This window comes from Ceratotherium simum, chromosome 22 (genome assembly GCF_057802395.1).
Source record: "Ceratotherium simum simum isolate JZ-2026a chromosome 22, ASM5780239v1, whole genome shotgun sequence".
Classification (NCBI taxonomy): domain Eukaryota; kingdom Metazoa; phylum Chordata; class Mammalia; order Perissodactyla; family Rhinocerotidae; genus Ceratotherium; species Ceratotherium simum.
In genome coordinates this window covers 16,795,306-16,809,320 of record NC_141921.1, presented here as the reverse complement: position 1 = coordinate 16,809,320, position 14,015 = coordinate 16,795,306, and the positions used below count along the sequence as shown (strand labels likewise).

Sequence of the window (14,015 nt, the reverse complement as noted above, 5' to 3'; positions counted from 1 at the left end):
AGTCAATCATCTCAAAGACTGAAGATCACCACTGTTTCTAACATAATATATAATGTAACAGAAATACTAAGGGCTTTGAAGTCACTCAAAAGGGCTTGAATTCTTACTCTTCCACTGCATCCTTGGACAAGTCAAACAAACTTCTAAGCCTCACAGAACTACTCTGAGGAATAAATGACAAAATATATATGGAACACCCTAGTACACGGTTAATGCTTGGCACATAGTAGGCATTCAACAAATGACAACTATTAGAAACACTTTAAAAAAAAAAAGACATGCTTGCTTATTTTCTGCTTTGCCGATATAGTCTCCATAGTGTACAGCATACAACAAATATAGTTGAATTCAGTTCTACATTGTGGATCTTAAAAAATATTTGGCATCATATAAGTTTCCCTGGCCATGACAAGTAGTTAACATCAGGCTTTTCATGAATAGAACCTGAAAAGGCCAAAAATCAATCTCTAAATTACTTGTAAGTCTTCTTAGATAGGCAATCTGACATACAGCTTTTTAACTATACAGAATATAGAGGCTGGCCTGGTGGCATAGTGGTTAAGTTCGCATGCTCCGCTGCGGCTGTCTGGAGTTCACAGGTTTGGATCCCGGGCATGGACCGATGCACCACTTGTCAAGCCAGGCTGTGGCAGCGTCCCATATAAAGTAGAGGTAGATGGGCACGGGTGTTGGCCCAGGGCCAACCTCCCTCAGAAAAAAGAGGAGGATTGGCCTCAGATCTTAGCTCAGGGCTGATCCTCCTCACCACAAAAAAAAAAAAAAACCAATATGCAATATCTACAATATGTATAGATTACTTGAGTTGGAGCTGTTCCCAGATTATCACAAATGCATTCTAATATCTACTTTTAGATTCCTAGCAACTAGACATCCTTCTAGTTGCTGTATGTGGGATGCAGCCTCAGCATGGCCAGACAAGCGGTGCGTCGGTGCGCGCCCGGGATCCGAACCCCGAGCCGCCAGCAGCGGAGCGCGCTCACTTAACTGCTAAGCCACGGGGCCGGCCCTCAAATGATTTTCGATAAAGATGCCAAGACAAGTTAGTGGGGAAGGGAAAGGAAAAACTTTTCAAAAAACGATGCTGAAACAACTGGCTATCAGTCTGGGGAAAAAGTTAACAATGACCCTTACTTCACGTCATAAACAAAAACTTGAAAAATGAATCACAGAACTGAACATAAAAGCCAAAATTATAAAACTTCTAGAAGAAATCATAAAAGAAAATCTTTGTAACATTTGGTTAGGCAAATATTTCTTAGATATGACATCAAAAATCCCAATTTTTAAAAATGGGCAAAAGATTTGAACAGATACTTCAACAAAGAAGATATGTGATGGGGGACCAGCCCGGCGGCGTAGTGGTTAAGTCCACACGCTCTGCTTCGGCAGCCCAGGGCTCGCACGTTCAGATCCCAGGCGCAGACCTACACACCGCTTATCAAGCCATCTGTGGCAGGGGTTCCACATATAAAGTGGAGGAAGATGGGCACGGATGTTAGCTCAGAGCCAATCTTCCTCAGCAAAAACAGGAGGACTGTCATCGGATGTTAGCTCAGGGCTGATCTTCCTCACCAAAAAAAAAAAAAAGAAGATATGTGATGGCAAAGAAGCACATCAAAAGATGCTCAACGTCATTAGTCATTACGGAACTGCAAATTAAAACTACACTGAGGTGTCACCATACACCTACAAGAAGGGCTAAAATTAAAAAGACTGACCATACCAAGTGTTGACAAAGATATGGAGCAACTGGAACTCGCATACAAGGCTAGTGGGAATGTAAAATGGTACTACCACTTTCGAAAACAGTTTGACAGCTTCTTAAAAAATTAAATATACACCTAGCATATGATCTTGTCATTTCACTCTTAGGTATTTATCCAAAATAAACCATATGTCCACACAAAGACATATACACAAATGTTCATAGCATTTTTATTTTTAATAGCCAAAACTAAAAACAATCCAAACATCCATCAACAGGTAAATGAATACACAAATTGTTGTACATATACCCAATGGAACAAAAAGGAATGAACTATTGATGCATGCAGTGACAGAGATAAATCTCAAAATAATTATGCAGAATGAAAGAAGCCAGACACGAAAAAAGAATAAAGACTGGATGAGTCCATTTCTACAAAACTCTAGAAAATGCAAACAAAAGTACAGGGACAGAAAAGCAGATCAATTGATACCTTGCAGAGAGAGGGACAAGAGGGAAGAATCACACAGCGACACTAGGAAACTTTTGTGAGCGATGGATATGTTGTGATAATGAGTTTATGGGTGTATATATGTGTCAAACTTACAGAATTGTACTACGTCAATTATATCTCAATAGATGTTTTTAAAAAAAGAAAAAAATATGTGTGATTTGGAGTAGGTAAGGATTTCTCAGCTAAGAAATAAAAAGAAAAAACCATAAAAGAAAAAATTGGTAAACTGGATGTTATCAAAGTTTAAAATTTTTGCTCTAACAAAAAATTTGCATCCAGAATATTTAACGAACCCTTACAATGCAATAACAAGAAGACAAACTACCCAGTTTAAAAATGTGCAAAAGATCTGAACGAAGATAAAGTGGCCAATAAGCATATGAAAAGATGTTCAACATCATTAGTCATCAGGTAAACGCAAATTAAAATCACAATGAGACAGGGGCCAGCCCCATGGCCTAGTGGTTAAGCACTCCACTTCAGCGGCCTGGGTTTGGTTTCCAGGCATGGACCTATACCACTCTCAGTGGCCATGCTGTGGCGGGGACCCACATACAAAATAGAGGAAAACTGGCACAGATGTTAGCTCAGGGTGAATCGTCTTCAAGCAAAAAAAAGAGGAAGACTGGCAACAGATGTTAGCTTAGGGCGAATCTTCCTCAGGCGGAAAAAAAAAAATCACAATGAGATACCACTCCATACCCACTGGAAGGTCTAAAATCAATTTGAAAAGCAGTAATAATCTACCTTCATGATTTTAGTTTAAGCCCCATTGGTTTCTTCTTGATATCAATAACAAAAATAAATATATTTGTGCTGTAAGGTAAAGCATGAATGATTATTCCCATTTTATGGCTTCCAATTCAGTGCTCCTTCTCATTATACTACATGGGCTTCTCTTCTTGGTTTTCTATTTCTTGAATTATCTATAGACCTACCTGCAATATATTAAGAAACACTATCTTTTTCTCAGCCTCTATTTACTTAAGTAGTTTCATTTTTCCATAACCTCCATGAATTGTACTTTTTTACATAGCTAATATATCACTTTGTGAGTTCTAAAAATACGTGGGAGGTGAGGAGGAAGCGTGTTAATTGTGAGGAAAGTGTTCCTTTGCTTTTAATCTCCACTCAGTACCATAACCTTCGACGAAGACCTGTCCATAGCACCTGTTCCTCAGGCTCTCAAGTAAGTACTAGTATGGGGCAGAATAATCGTTTATTTTCCTTTTATTTTGTTGCTTCTATGAGAATCTTGAACGCCACGTAAGCACATAACAGGTATTCAATATGTATCTGTCAAACTGAATAGAACTGAAGCAGGAGTCCAATTTCAAATCTACAATTCTAAGGATACCCTGTTCTGATACGAAGGTGCAACTTAAGTCTCCTATTCACTACCCACGTCACTATAAGGAAAGGGTTTTGTTTTTGTTTTGTGAGGAAGATCAGCCCTGAGCTAACATCCATGCTAATCCTCCTCTTTTTTTTTTGCTGAGGAAGACCGGCTCTGAGCTAACATCGATTGCCGATCCTCCTCCTTTTTTCCCCCAAAACCCCAGTAGACAGTTGTATGTCATAGTTGCACATCCTTCTAATTGCTGTACGTGGGACGCGGCCTCAGCATGGCCGGAGAAGCAGTGCGTCGGTGCGCACCCGGGATCCGAACCCGGGCCGCCAGTAGCGGAGCGCGTGCACTTAACCCCTAAGCCACTGGGCCGGCCCAAGGAAAGGGTTTGAATCCTGAAAGTATCCTCTCTTGAAATCCTAATCCTTCTCACCCAACACTGGACACATGCTGCTTTTAATCAGACACTTTCTATACTGTTTTGCCTAGTTCACCATGCCCTTTCTCAGAGTTGTCTCCATCCCTAGGGCCCTGAAAGTCATATCTATACCATGTCTGTATCAGTATTACAACAACCAATTAAAGGATGTGAACCAGGATGTGATACCTGACCTACACTGTTCACCTGAATTTTCTTCCTTAGGAATTTAGAATTAGGCCTGAAACAGTTTGCGCTGGGCTCCTAAATGAAGAAGCTATGAACTTGAGAGGTATGGGATGGCCATGTGCCAGAAAGGTAAAGAGAGTTGGTTTGTAGAAATGAAGAAATAAACTACAGGGGCCGGCACTGTGGCCTAGTGGTTAAGTTCGGCACGCTCCGCTTCAGCAGCCCAGGTTCAGTTCCTGGGCACAGGCCCGCACCACTTGTCGGTGCCCATGCTGTGGCAGCGACCCACATACAAAAAAGAGGAAGACTGGCACAGGTGTTAGCTCAGGGCAAATCTTCCTCAAGCAAAAAAAAGGAAGACTCGCAACAGATGTTAGCTCAGGGCGAATCTTCCTCAGAAAAAAAAAAAAAGAAACAAATTACATTCAGAGAAAAGCAACGAGAAGACAGTATACTGCCTATGTTCCTAAGAACCTAAGTTCTATTTCTGCAGGAGATCCAGCTATCTCTGGGTTCTGTGAAATCCTCCAATAATTCTGCAAATAAATTCCTTTTCTTTTTTTTCTGATATATCCAGTGCTGGTTTCCTTTACCTGCAACCAAGCAAAGCTTGACTAAAATAAGCTTACTTGGGCCAGCCCCGTGGCTTAGTGGTTAAGTGTGCACGCTCCGCTGCTGGCAACCCAGGTTCGGATCCCGGGCGCGCACCAACGCACCGCTTCTCTGGCCATGCTGAGGCCGCGTCCCACATACAGCAACTAGAAGGATGTGCAGCTATGACATACAACTATCTACTGGGGCTTTGGGGGAAAAATAAATAAAATAAAATTATAAAAAAAAAATAAAATAAGCTTACTATACTAAATCAAATCATATAATATCTTTTTTTTTTTGTGAGGAAGATCAGCCCTGAGGTAACATCCGTGCTAATTCTCCTCTTTGTGCTGAGGAAGACCGGCTCTGAGCTAACATCTATTGCCAATACTCCTCCTTTTTTTTTTTTCCCCAAAGCCGCAGTAGATAGTTGTATGTCATAGTTGCACATCCTTCTAGTCGCTGTATGTGGGACACGGCCTCAGCATGGCCGAAAAAGCAGTGCGTTGGTGTGTGCCCAGGATCCGAACCTGGGCCCCCAGTAGCGGAGCACGCGCACTTAACCGCTACGCCACAGGGCCGGCCCCTAATATCTTATGTTTTTATTTTTCAGTACTATTATTTTATACTATGTGCACTGTTGGTAGGCACAGATTTTACATTTAACTCCTCTTTTACTTTGCCAGGATATTCAGTGATTATTTTTATTCCCTATTACCTCTAATATTATTTCCCCCTACATATATGAATTCAGGACAACTCAAATTTCTCCACCACCTCCCCATAAAAAAACTGCTGCTGGGGCTGGCCAGGTAGCATAGCGGTTAAGTTCATGTGCTCTGCTTTGGTGGCCCGGGGTTCGCGGGCTCAGATCCTGGGTGCAGACCTACGGACCGCTCATCAAGCCATGCTGTGGCGGTATCCCACAAACAAAAAAACAGAGGAAAACTGGGACAGATGTTAGCTCAGAGCCAAGCTTCCTTAGCAAAAAGAGGAGGATTGGCAACAGATGTTACCTCAGGGCCAATCTTCCTCACAAAAAACAAAACAAAACAAAAAACAAAACTGCTGCCTTTCATAACAAGTTTTTTTTTCTTTCAATTGCACACAATGTATTTCAAAATCAGATAACTAGTTTTCTATCACTTTCTTCCAGTCTCCAGCATTGATATCTCCCTCATGCACTTATTTTTTTTATAGTATCCTCAATTAAGTGGAATATTTCTTGGCATCCTTCATTTAAGAAAAAAGCCTCAAACTATAATAAATACTGACAGAAAGAGGCAAAATTTAGTGATTAAGAGCAAGGGCACTGGAGCAAGACCTATGTATGAATCCCAGCTCTGTCCCTTACTCCCCTCATGTCCTTGAATTGCTTAACTTTATCTCAGTTTCCTCATTTGTGAAATGAGGATAATAATGGTACCAACCTCATAAAGTTGTTGAGGAAACTTAACTAACACACTTTAAAAATGCTTAAATAATGTCTGGTCTAGTAGTAAGAACACCATAAATGCTAACTATCAAAGTCAATATTTAATCACAAAAGTAACTTATACAATATGTCCTTAAGTTAATAAATAGGCAATGATACTCTTCAATACCTGATGTTCAAAAACGGAAGCCCTAGGGCATTAGGTCATCTTAGATCAAAGATTAAACTACATTTAGGATGATCTAGACCAGCAGTGTCCAACAGAACTTTCTGCAACAATGGAAATGTTTGAGTGCTATCCAATATGACAGCCCCCAGCCATCAGTAGCCATGGCTACTGAGCACTTAAAATGTGACTAGTGTGACTGAAGAACTAATTTTTTTTATTTTACTTATTTTTAATTAATTTAAATAGCCACATGAGGCTAGTGCTACCATAACAGACAGTAAAGCTTTAGAACAAGACAGAAAAGTTCAAAATACATCTTAGAAAAAGTTTCTGTAATGGTCAAAATTAAGAGGGTTTCTCATTACTCTTCATTTAATTGGAACATGCCATATCTAAACATGCAAATTAACAGATTTTATCAATTCCAAAAAAAGCCTGATAAAGATGAAAATAACGATAAGCTATGGTACGATAAAGCAAAGGCTATTTCTGCCACTGTGTGGGACAGACCTAAAAGCATAAAATTATATTAATTATAATAAACATATAATATTAAATGTCAGCAACATCCTTAGCCTGAAGACCAGTTGCAAACCTGAACACTACTGGTAGATACTCCAGAATCTAAGAATCTAAGGTAAAGGGGAAAAAGAAAGAAGAAAGAGAAATCCTCTTCTACCTCATGTTCTTGAGCTGACAGCAAAGGATACAAATCTGTCCTCTTTTGTCATAAAAATGATGATCCCTTTTGCTTCCTACTATTGGAAAAGAGAAAAGAGGAAAAAGTATACCAGATGCTTTATATGTATATTTCATCCCATAAATTCTACAAGATCAGTGAGGTAAGCAATAACAGCCCTATTACAGTAAAATTAGGAAAAGTGAAGTAACTTACCCAAGGTCACATGGGGTAACACATGGCAGAGATTTGAACCTTGTGTCTATCTGATTATAAGACTATATACCAGAGCTGCCTTATCAATACCAAGCCTGCTACTAGAAACACGGCAGCAAGAAGCCTTCAAATAAATCTAGCCTTCTCTGGTCATTCTAAATAGCAGGGTCATCGGGCCGGCCCCGTGGCTTAGCAGTTAAGTGCGCGCGCTCTGCTGCTGGCGGCCCGGGTTCAGATCCCGGGTGCGCACCGACGCACCGCTTCTCCGGCCATGCTGAGGCCGTGTCCCACATAGAGCAACTAGAAGGATGTGCAGCTATGACATACAACTATCTACTGGGGCTTTGGGGGGGAAAAAAATAAATAAATAAAATCTGTAAAAAAAATAAATAGCAGGGTCATCAATATCAAGAAGAGGGAATGAGGAAACAGATGAACATGAAATTCATCTGAGAAACTAACACATGAGCTTCTCTGGTGCTAAAATATCCCAATGTGTTCCCTAGCACATCCTAAACAGACAAACTGGATCAATGATAAAAGGCATCTTTAAGGGAGAAGACTAACAAAAAGGAAAAAACGAGTGCGAAAAAGGAGTGAAAATAGAAAACTTCTTAGGTAGAAACTAATGAATATTACCAGAAACTACTTACAGTGCTACTGATAACCCAGTGTCCCAGGCTGCATACATGTGTGAACAATAAAATTAATCCTCTAACAGGGCCGGCCCCGTGGCTTAGCGGTTAAGTGCGTGCGCTTCGCTGCCGGCGGCCCGGGTTCGGATCCCGGGTGCGCACTGAGGCAACACTCCTCCAGCCATGCTGAGGCCGCGTCCCACATACAGCAACTAGAAGGATGTGCAGCTATGACAGACAACTATGTACTGGGGCTTTGGGGGAAAAATAAATAAATAAAATCTTTAATCCTCTAACAAATGTTAGACAATTCAGAAATGTAGGAAGGGCCCCATTTAACAAGTCCAAAGAAATACTAAATTTTACTGTGCTTTGATCAAACTAAATTATAAAAATAGTCTACTGCTACAATATGTGAAAGAAGTATATGTGTTTACCTGTCTACATAAAGCAAATGTTCAAACAAAGTTTTTCCCTTTTCAGTAAGCTTTTGCTATTACTGAATCTGTACTTGGAAATAAAACACAGGTACACCTCAGGATTCAAATCCATCTTATGCAAACTCAGGAACCAAATAGATTCTGCTAAATTCTGAGGATTCTATTGTTTGACAGAAACTATATACATCGTTATCTGAGCTCTCACTCTTGCTATCCAAAACTGAGGATGCGAACAAATGTAGATGACCCAGTATTCACTATCCAGACTCTTACTATCCAAACTCAGGTCATGACTGCAGTAGATACAGACTGCAAGGAATACCTGTGAATCTTATAAAATTTTAAATATAATTTGACATGATTTACAAAATTAGGATTTTTTTTAGCAACATGCAAGTAGCCTACTAAAATCACATAAACACTGGCTGCAAAACAAATCTGAGAAAACATCTTTTTATGCCATATTTCTTAGTAGTTTGCTGGAACAAATTATTAAGTTATTGCTCCTCAGCTCCACACCCCCATCCCTTCTTCCCAATCTGCTTTAATGATGTTGGAACTGGGACTCTGCACACCACATTTCTGCTTTGCCTGCTGGTTTCCCATAAGGCTCTGCCAAGAGGGGGCACTAAAGATAGACTGTAAGCCTGGAGAAGGAAAAAGATACCTCAGCCTTCTTGTCTATTCTTTGGGCTTCATAAGAGAGTTACCCCAGCAAAGGCTTCTTCATCCCTACAGCAGCAGATCCCCCCCATAGTAATAAGTGAATCCAGTTTGCAGTGCTTTCAGCACTTGTGGAACTAGCTTCATCATACCCAACTCAAAGACACCAGCACCAACCAGCACCCTTTCCTCAGAGGTCTGGGTCTCAAACCATGAGACTTCTCTTCTGAGCTCAGACACTAGCAACAGCTATGTAGTGCCTTCTCTTTAGAGGTCCAAGTTTTGGTTCTACAGGGCCGTTCCTCTAAGTCTCTAGGTTTTCCCTTTGGTCCCAGCCTGAGCCCTTACGGCTGGTAGCTGTTTCCAGAAGTGTCTATCTCCATGAAACCTTAGAATTTTATTTTATCCTTTCCGTTACCTACTCAACAACTTCATATCTAGTTAATGATCCTATTAAAGTATCTCTGTTCAAATAACTGATGTGGTTTCTGCTTCCTGACAGAACCCTGACTGATAAGAATAAAACAATCTCATTATATAGAATATGATGTTGTTATAGTGACTTTTGTTAAAATGCAATTCTACCCCTACTAGCAAGTAAAGAAGAACAAAGTGTCAGTTAAGACCAATTTGGTTAAAATTAAAGAGTATACTTAGCTATTGCTACAAAATCTTTTCCAATCATTCTTTTAAAGAAAATCTGGGGGGCCTTTTTCCAATTCACACATAGTATCTACTGGTGTAAAATTACATGATATGAATATATTAACAATAGTTATCTCTGTCTTTCCAAATTTTCTACATAGTAAGCGTAATTTTAAAAATAATCCTAAAACATTCAGATTAAATAAGGATCCAATACCATCTATAAAAAACAATACTTAACTTGTTTACCCTAACTATTTAAAGGAAGAGGAGAAAGAGTTTTAATCCATTTACTAACTACCCTCTCCTACCCAACAAACTTTTAAAATATGTCACATACTTTCATTCTACCCCTCTACCTTTACTTACACATAACTGTCCACTCCCGCTCTTATCTATGCCAACAAACTCCTACCTGCCTACCAACTTTCTCATTCCCAGCCACATGCCAGTTCTTCTCCACCAACTCATATGCTTCCTGTCTTGAGGCTAGCCATTTTCTAGATCTACAGGTAGTATATACAAGACATAATGGTAGTAATGTATATAACAAGAGAGGTATGGCAAACAAGCAGTGTCAGTGGGTATGAGTTGCTTTACGAGTTCTGGCTCTATTCCTACTTGGATAGCGCAGTTGGGGAGCCTGTTTCTGGTTTGGGGAAGACTCTACGGGAAAGCAGACTAAAATTTATTGTGGGTTTTTTTGGTTGGTTTTTTTTTTTTTTTTTTTTTTGGTGAGGAAGACTGACCCTGAGCTAACATCTGTTGCCAATCCTCCTCTTTTTGCTTGAGGAAGATTGTCGCTGAGCTAACATCTGTGCCAGTCTTCTTCTACTTTATATATGGAACACCGCCATAGCATGGCTTGATGAGTGGTGCGTAGGTGCATGCCCGGGACCCAAACCTGCGAACCCCAGGCTACCAAAGCGAAGCGTTCCAACTCAACCACTACACCACCAGGCCGGCACCTATTGTGGTTTTAAGTAATCCAGTTTCTCTCTCTCTCACCAAAAAATAGTCGTTCTTTCCCTCTCCTCCTTATATCAACCCAATGCTGGCTTCCAATTAGAAAAATCAATGACAATGATCTTCTATCCATAAATCTGAGAATGAGAATTGTCTGCTTCACAGATGAACCATACAGAATATTACAGAAATGAAAGATACATATAAGGATACTAAATATCTCAACTCATGCCATAGAGTTTCTCAGTTTATTAATTAATGCTAAATTTATAGCTATATCCAAAAAAATTTTGATTCCAGAATACTGTGCACAGAATTATAACAGAGTGAGTAAATTATAAAATAACTCATGGTATCTCTTCTCTTTCATCATCCCTTCCAATTCTATAATTCTATCAGCAAAAAGTTAAGTATCTATTATTCCTAACCCAATGTCATATACAAGCTTAACCTAAACATAAATATTCAAATAAAGAGATTTAAAAGCTCAGTCAATGACTTTAAAATATGATTGTTTCAGCATATCCCACAACTAAAATACCTTTAAGGAAGTGGAATATCAAAGTATGCAAAATGTCCTAACATGACCATATCCAAAGTTTTAAATATTCAGAAAAGAGTAAAATGACTCCTCCCTCCCTTCATAGTAAGCAGAAATCACTGTTAAGTAAAATTAGTTCTATAACAGCTTTGGAGATTAAAGACGACAGTCTTTTTTAAAAAGTTCTTTTCAGGGCCGGCCCCGTGGCTTAGCGGTTAAGTGCGCGCGCTCCGCTGCTGGCGGCCCGGGTTCGGATCCCGGGCGCGCACCGACGCACTGCTTCTCTGGCCATGCTGAGGCTGCGTCCCACATACAGCAACTAGAAGGATGTGCAACTGTGACATACAACTATCTACTGGGGCTTTGGGGGAAAAATAAATAAATAAATAAAATTATATTTAAAAAAAAATGTTAAAAAGTCTCTTTTCAGAGCTATAGAGATGTCCCTTGTTTGGTGGGGCAAGGGGAGAAAGGACACATGGACTCCAGCAAAGTAGAAAAACACTCTCTCCATCTATATCCATCTCTTCCAGGTGCATTCTCAGGAAAAGAAATGCCATAATGGCACAGAGTAAAGCTTTTCTACTGAGGAAAAAGAACAGCCAGCCTCGGCCTGCTGAAAATTCAAGTATATAAAAACTAAAAACGCAACTTCATTTTTCTTTTGTGGCATTCTAAACAACCAGAATTTCTTGCAAGCCTAAGGATTCCTTAACTTCACATTCATGGCTCTCAACTATTTTGTATCCCTCCTTTCTCTCCTTCTGCCCTCCAAAGCTGGGCAATTCCAACTCTCTTCATCACTTACTCTGTTCCGGCCACACTGATCATGTCATTGTTGCTCCAACATACAAGGCAAGTCTCCTGTCTTGGCACTTCCTGGAGTCCCTCTACCTGGAATGCTCACCTTCCACATACCCAACATATAGCTCATTCCATCACTCTTTCAGGTCTTCACTCAAATGTCACCTTTTCAGTAAAGCTTTCCCTGGCTACTCTATCTAAAATAGCACACAGTCCTATATTTCCTATTCCCCTTCTCTATTTTATTTTTCACCGTAGCCCTTATCACTGTCACTGTCAGTATCTAACAGATACTTCTCACTTATCTTGTTTATTAATTGTTCCTTCACCAGAATGTAAGCTCCATGATTATAGGATTTTTATCTGTTATGTACAACACTGTAGCCCCAGCATTTAGAATAGTGTCTGACAACACATTAGGTGCTCAATATGCTGCATGAATAAATGATACAGCTAGCTGCAACACCACATGTAACTGAGCAGGCGCTACCATCAACACTTCATATTCTAGTCTGAAAGACTTCAATTAACAGATTAGATTTAGGTTATTTTTTTCAAACTGTGCTCTAGGAACTGCAGCAATCCCTTAGGGGCAACTGTGGAGTAGAACATAGAAGCCTAAGCAAGCAGAAAAGTCCCACATTTATGTGTTTTATTCATTGGCTTTCACATAAGATTTAATTTGTAGAAAAGATTTAGTAACATCAAAAAAATCTAAAATCACTGGGTTATATATAACAACTTAGTTCCTACGTTTTACATTTTACTTATTCACTGGAAATGAGGATAATCTAGGTATCATGTTTACATCATCCTTCAGAAAGAGGTTAAAATTAGCACCTAGTCTTATTTAATAATCTGCTACAGAGGCAATCAAAATTTACTATGTATTTTCTAATTAAAACAAGTAGAGAGCAAATTAGTTTGAAAAAAGGGAATGACAAAAAAGCGTACAATTATGTTATTTCATGTACAAGAATATATAAGTTCACTAAGTGGAGATTAAGAAAAGAGCCAAATCCCATTACCACAACATCTCTGTAAGCAAAACTATCTCCCAACCCCACCAAATAGCACTCTTTGACAAAACAAACTACAATACAGTCATGCGCTGCATAATGACATTCTGGTCAACGGATCGCATATACAATGGCAGTCCCAAAACACTAGTGCCATACAGCCTAGGTGTGTAGTAGGCTATACCATCTAGGTTTGTGTAAGTACACTCTACGATGTTCGTACAACAATGAAATCACCTAATGATGCATTTCTCAGGACGTAGCCCCATCATTAAGCAACACATGACTGTATTTCATTCTGAACCTCACCTTGAAATACATTCTAATATGACTTGACCAGCACAATTTTTAAAATGTTACATGTTCCAAAAAAGAAAAAGAATAGCACTCACCTTAATGAAGTTACAGATGGACAAGCCTGTCCATACAAACCCATCTGGCCACAAAGAGAATCTGAAAAGTAAAAAAAGTTAGTTATCAGATGCTTCAAAGTAAATCTAACTATGAATCACGCTACAATTCTAATTAAAACACTTTGAAAACAGAAATAAAAGGCTAAAAGAGTCATCATTATCTGAACACAGACCCACATGAATCAAAACACTACTGAGTAATAACAATAATTACAGAGGAAGGCAGACATACCAAGAAGTATAAGACAAACACGCAAACTATAACCGTAACATCCAAAGGAGCTGAAAACTCATAAAATTTAACAAATTGTTATGTTTATGTCATAGAGAGAGTGTGTCCAAATTGTTTAGTAGAATCCTAGGGATTCCAGGGAGGTGCCTAAAGGGTACCAAAAAGCTGAGCATGCAGGTTCCCATCCCCACATAATTGTCCCCCACCCCATCTACTCTTCAACCAAAGCAGTGCTATCTTCATTGGTTTTATACACTGGACTTCATTAAGACTTCATCTGAAGAACAGTTCCATTGCTTTAAAACAAAAAAAAAAAGCTAAGAATAGCACTAGAACAGAAGGAGCTTTCAATAAAACGTTCTAGGTTCA

At 39.4% G+C, this 14,015-nt stretch overlaps 1 protein-coding gene across 10 annotated transcripts in view; it reads right to left on the bottom strand.

Annotated features, from left to right (window-relative positions):
• Positions 1-14,015, bottom strand: part of FOXJ3 (forkhead box J3) — a 162,993-nt gene that overhangs the window by 123,059 nt on the left and 25,919 nt on the right. For 9 of the 10 annotated variants that reach the window (XR_015555769.1, XM_004443128.3, XM_087446152.1 and 6 more), the window contains one exon: positions 13,394-13,454. Coding sequence is in view for 8 of the 10 variants with exons in the window: in XM_087446150.1 (XP_087302276.1) it covers positions 13,394-13,454 (61 nt within the window). In the remaining 2 variants the exon portion in view is untranslated. Of the gene's footprint in view, positions 1-13,393; positions 13,457-14,015 lie in introns of those variants that run through there. The other variant, XM_087446157.1, reaches the window with a different exon arrangement.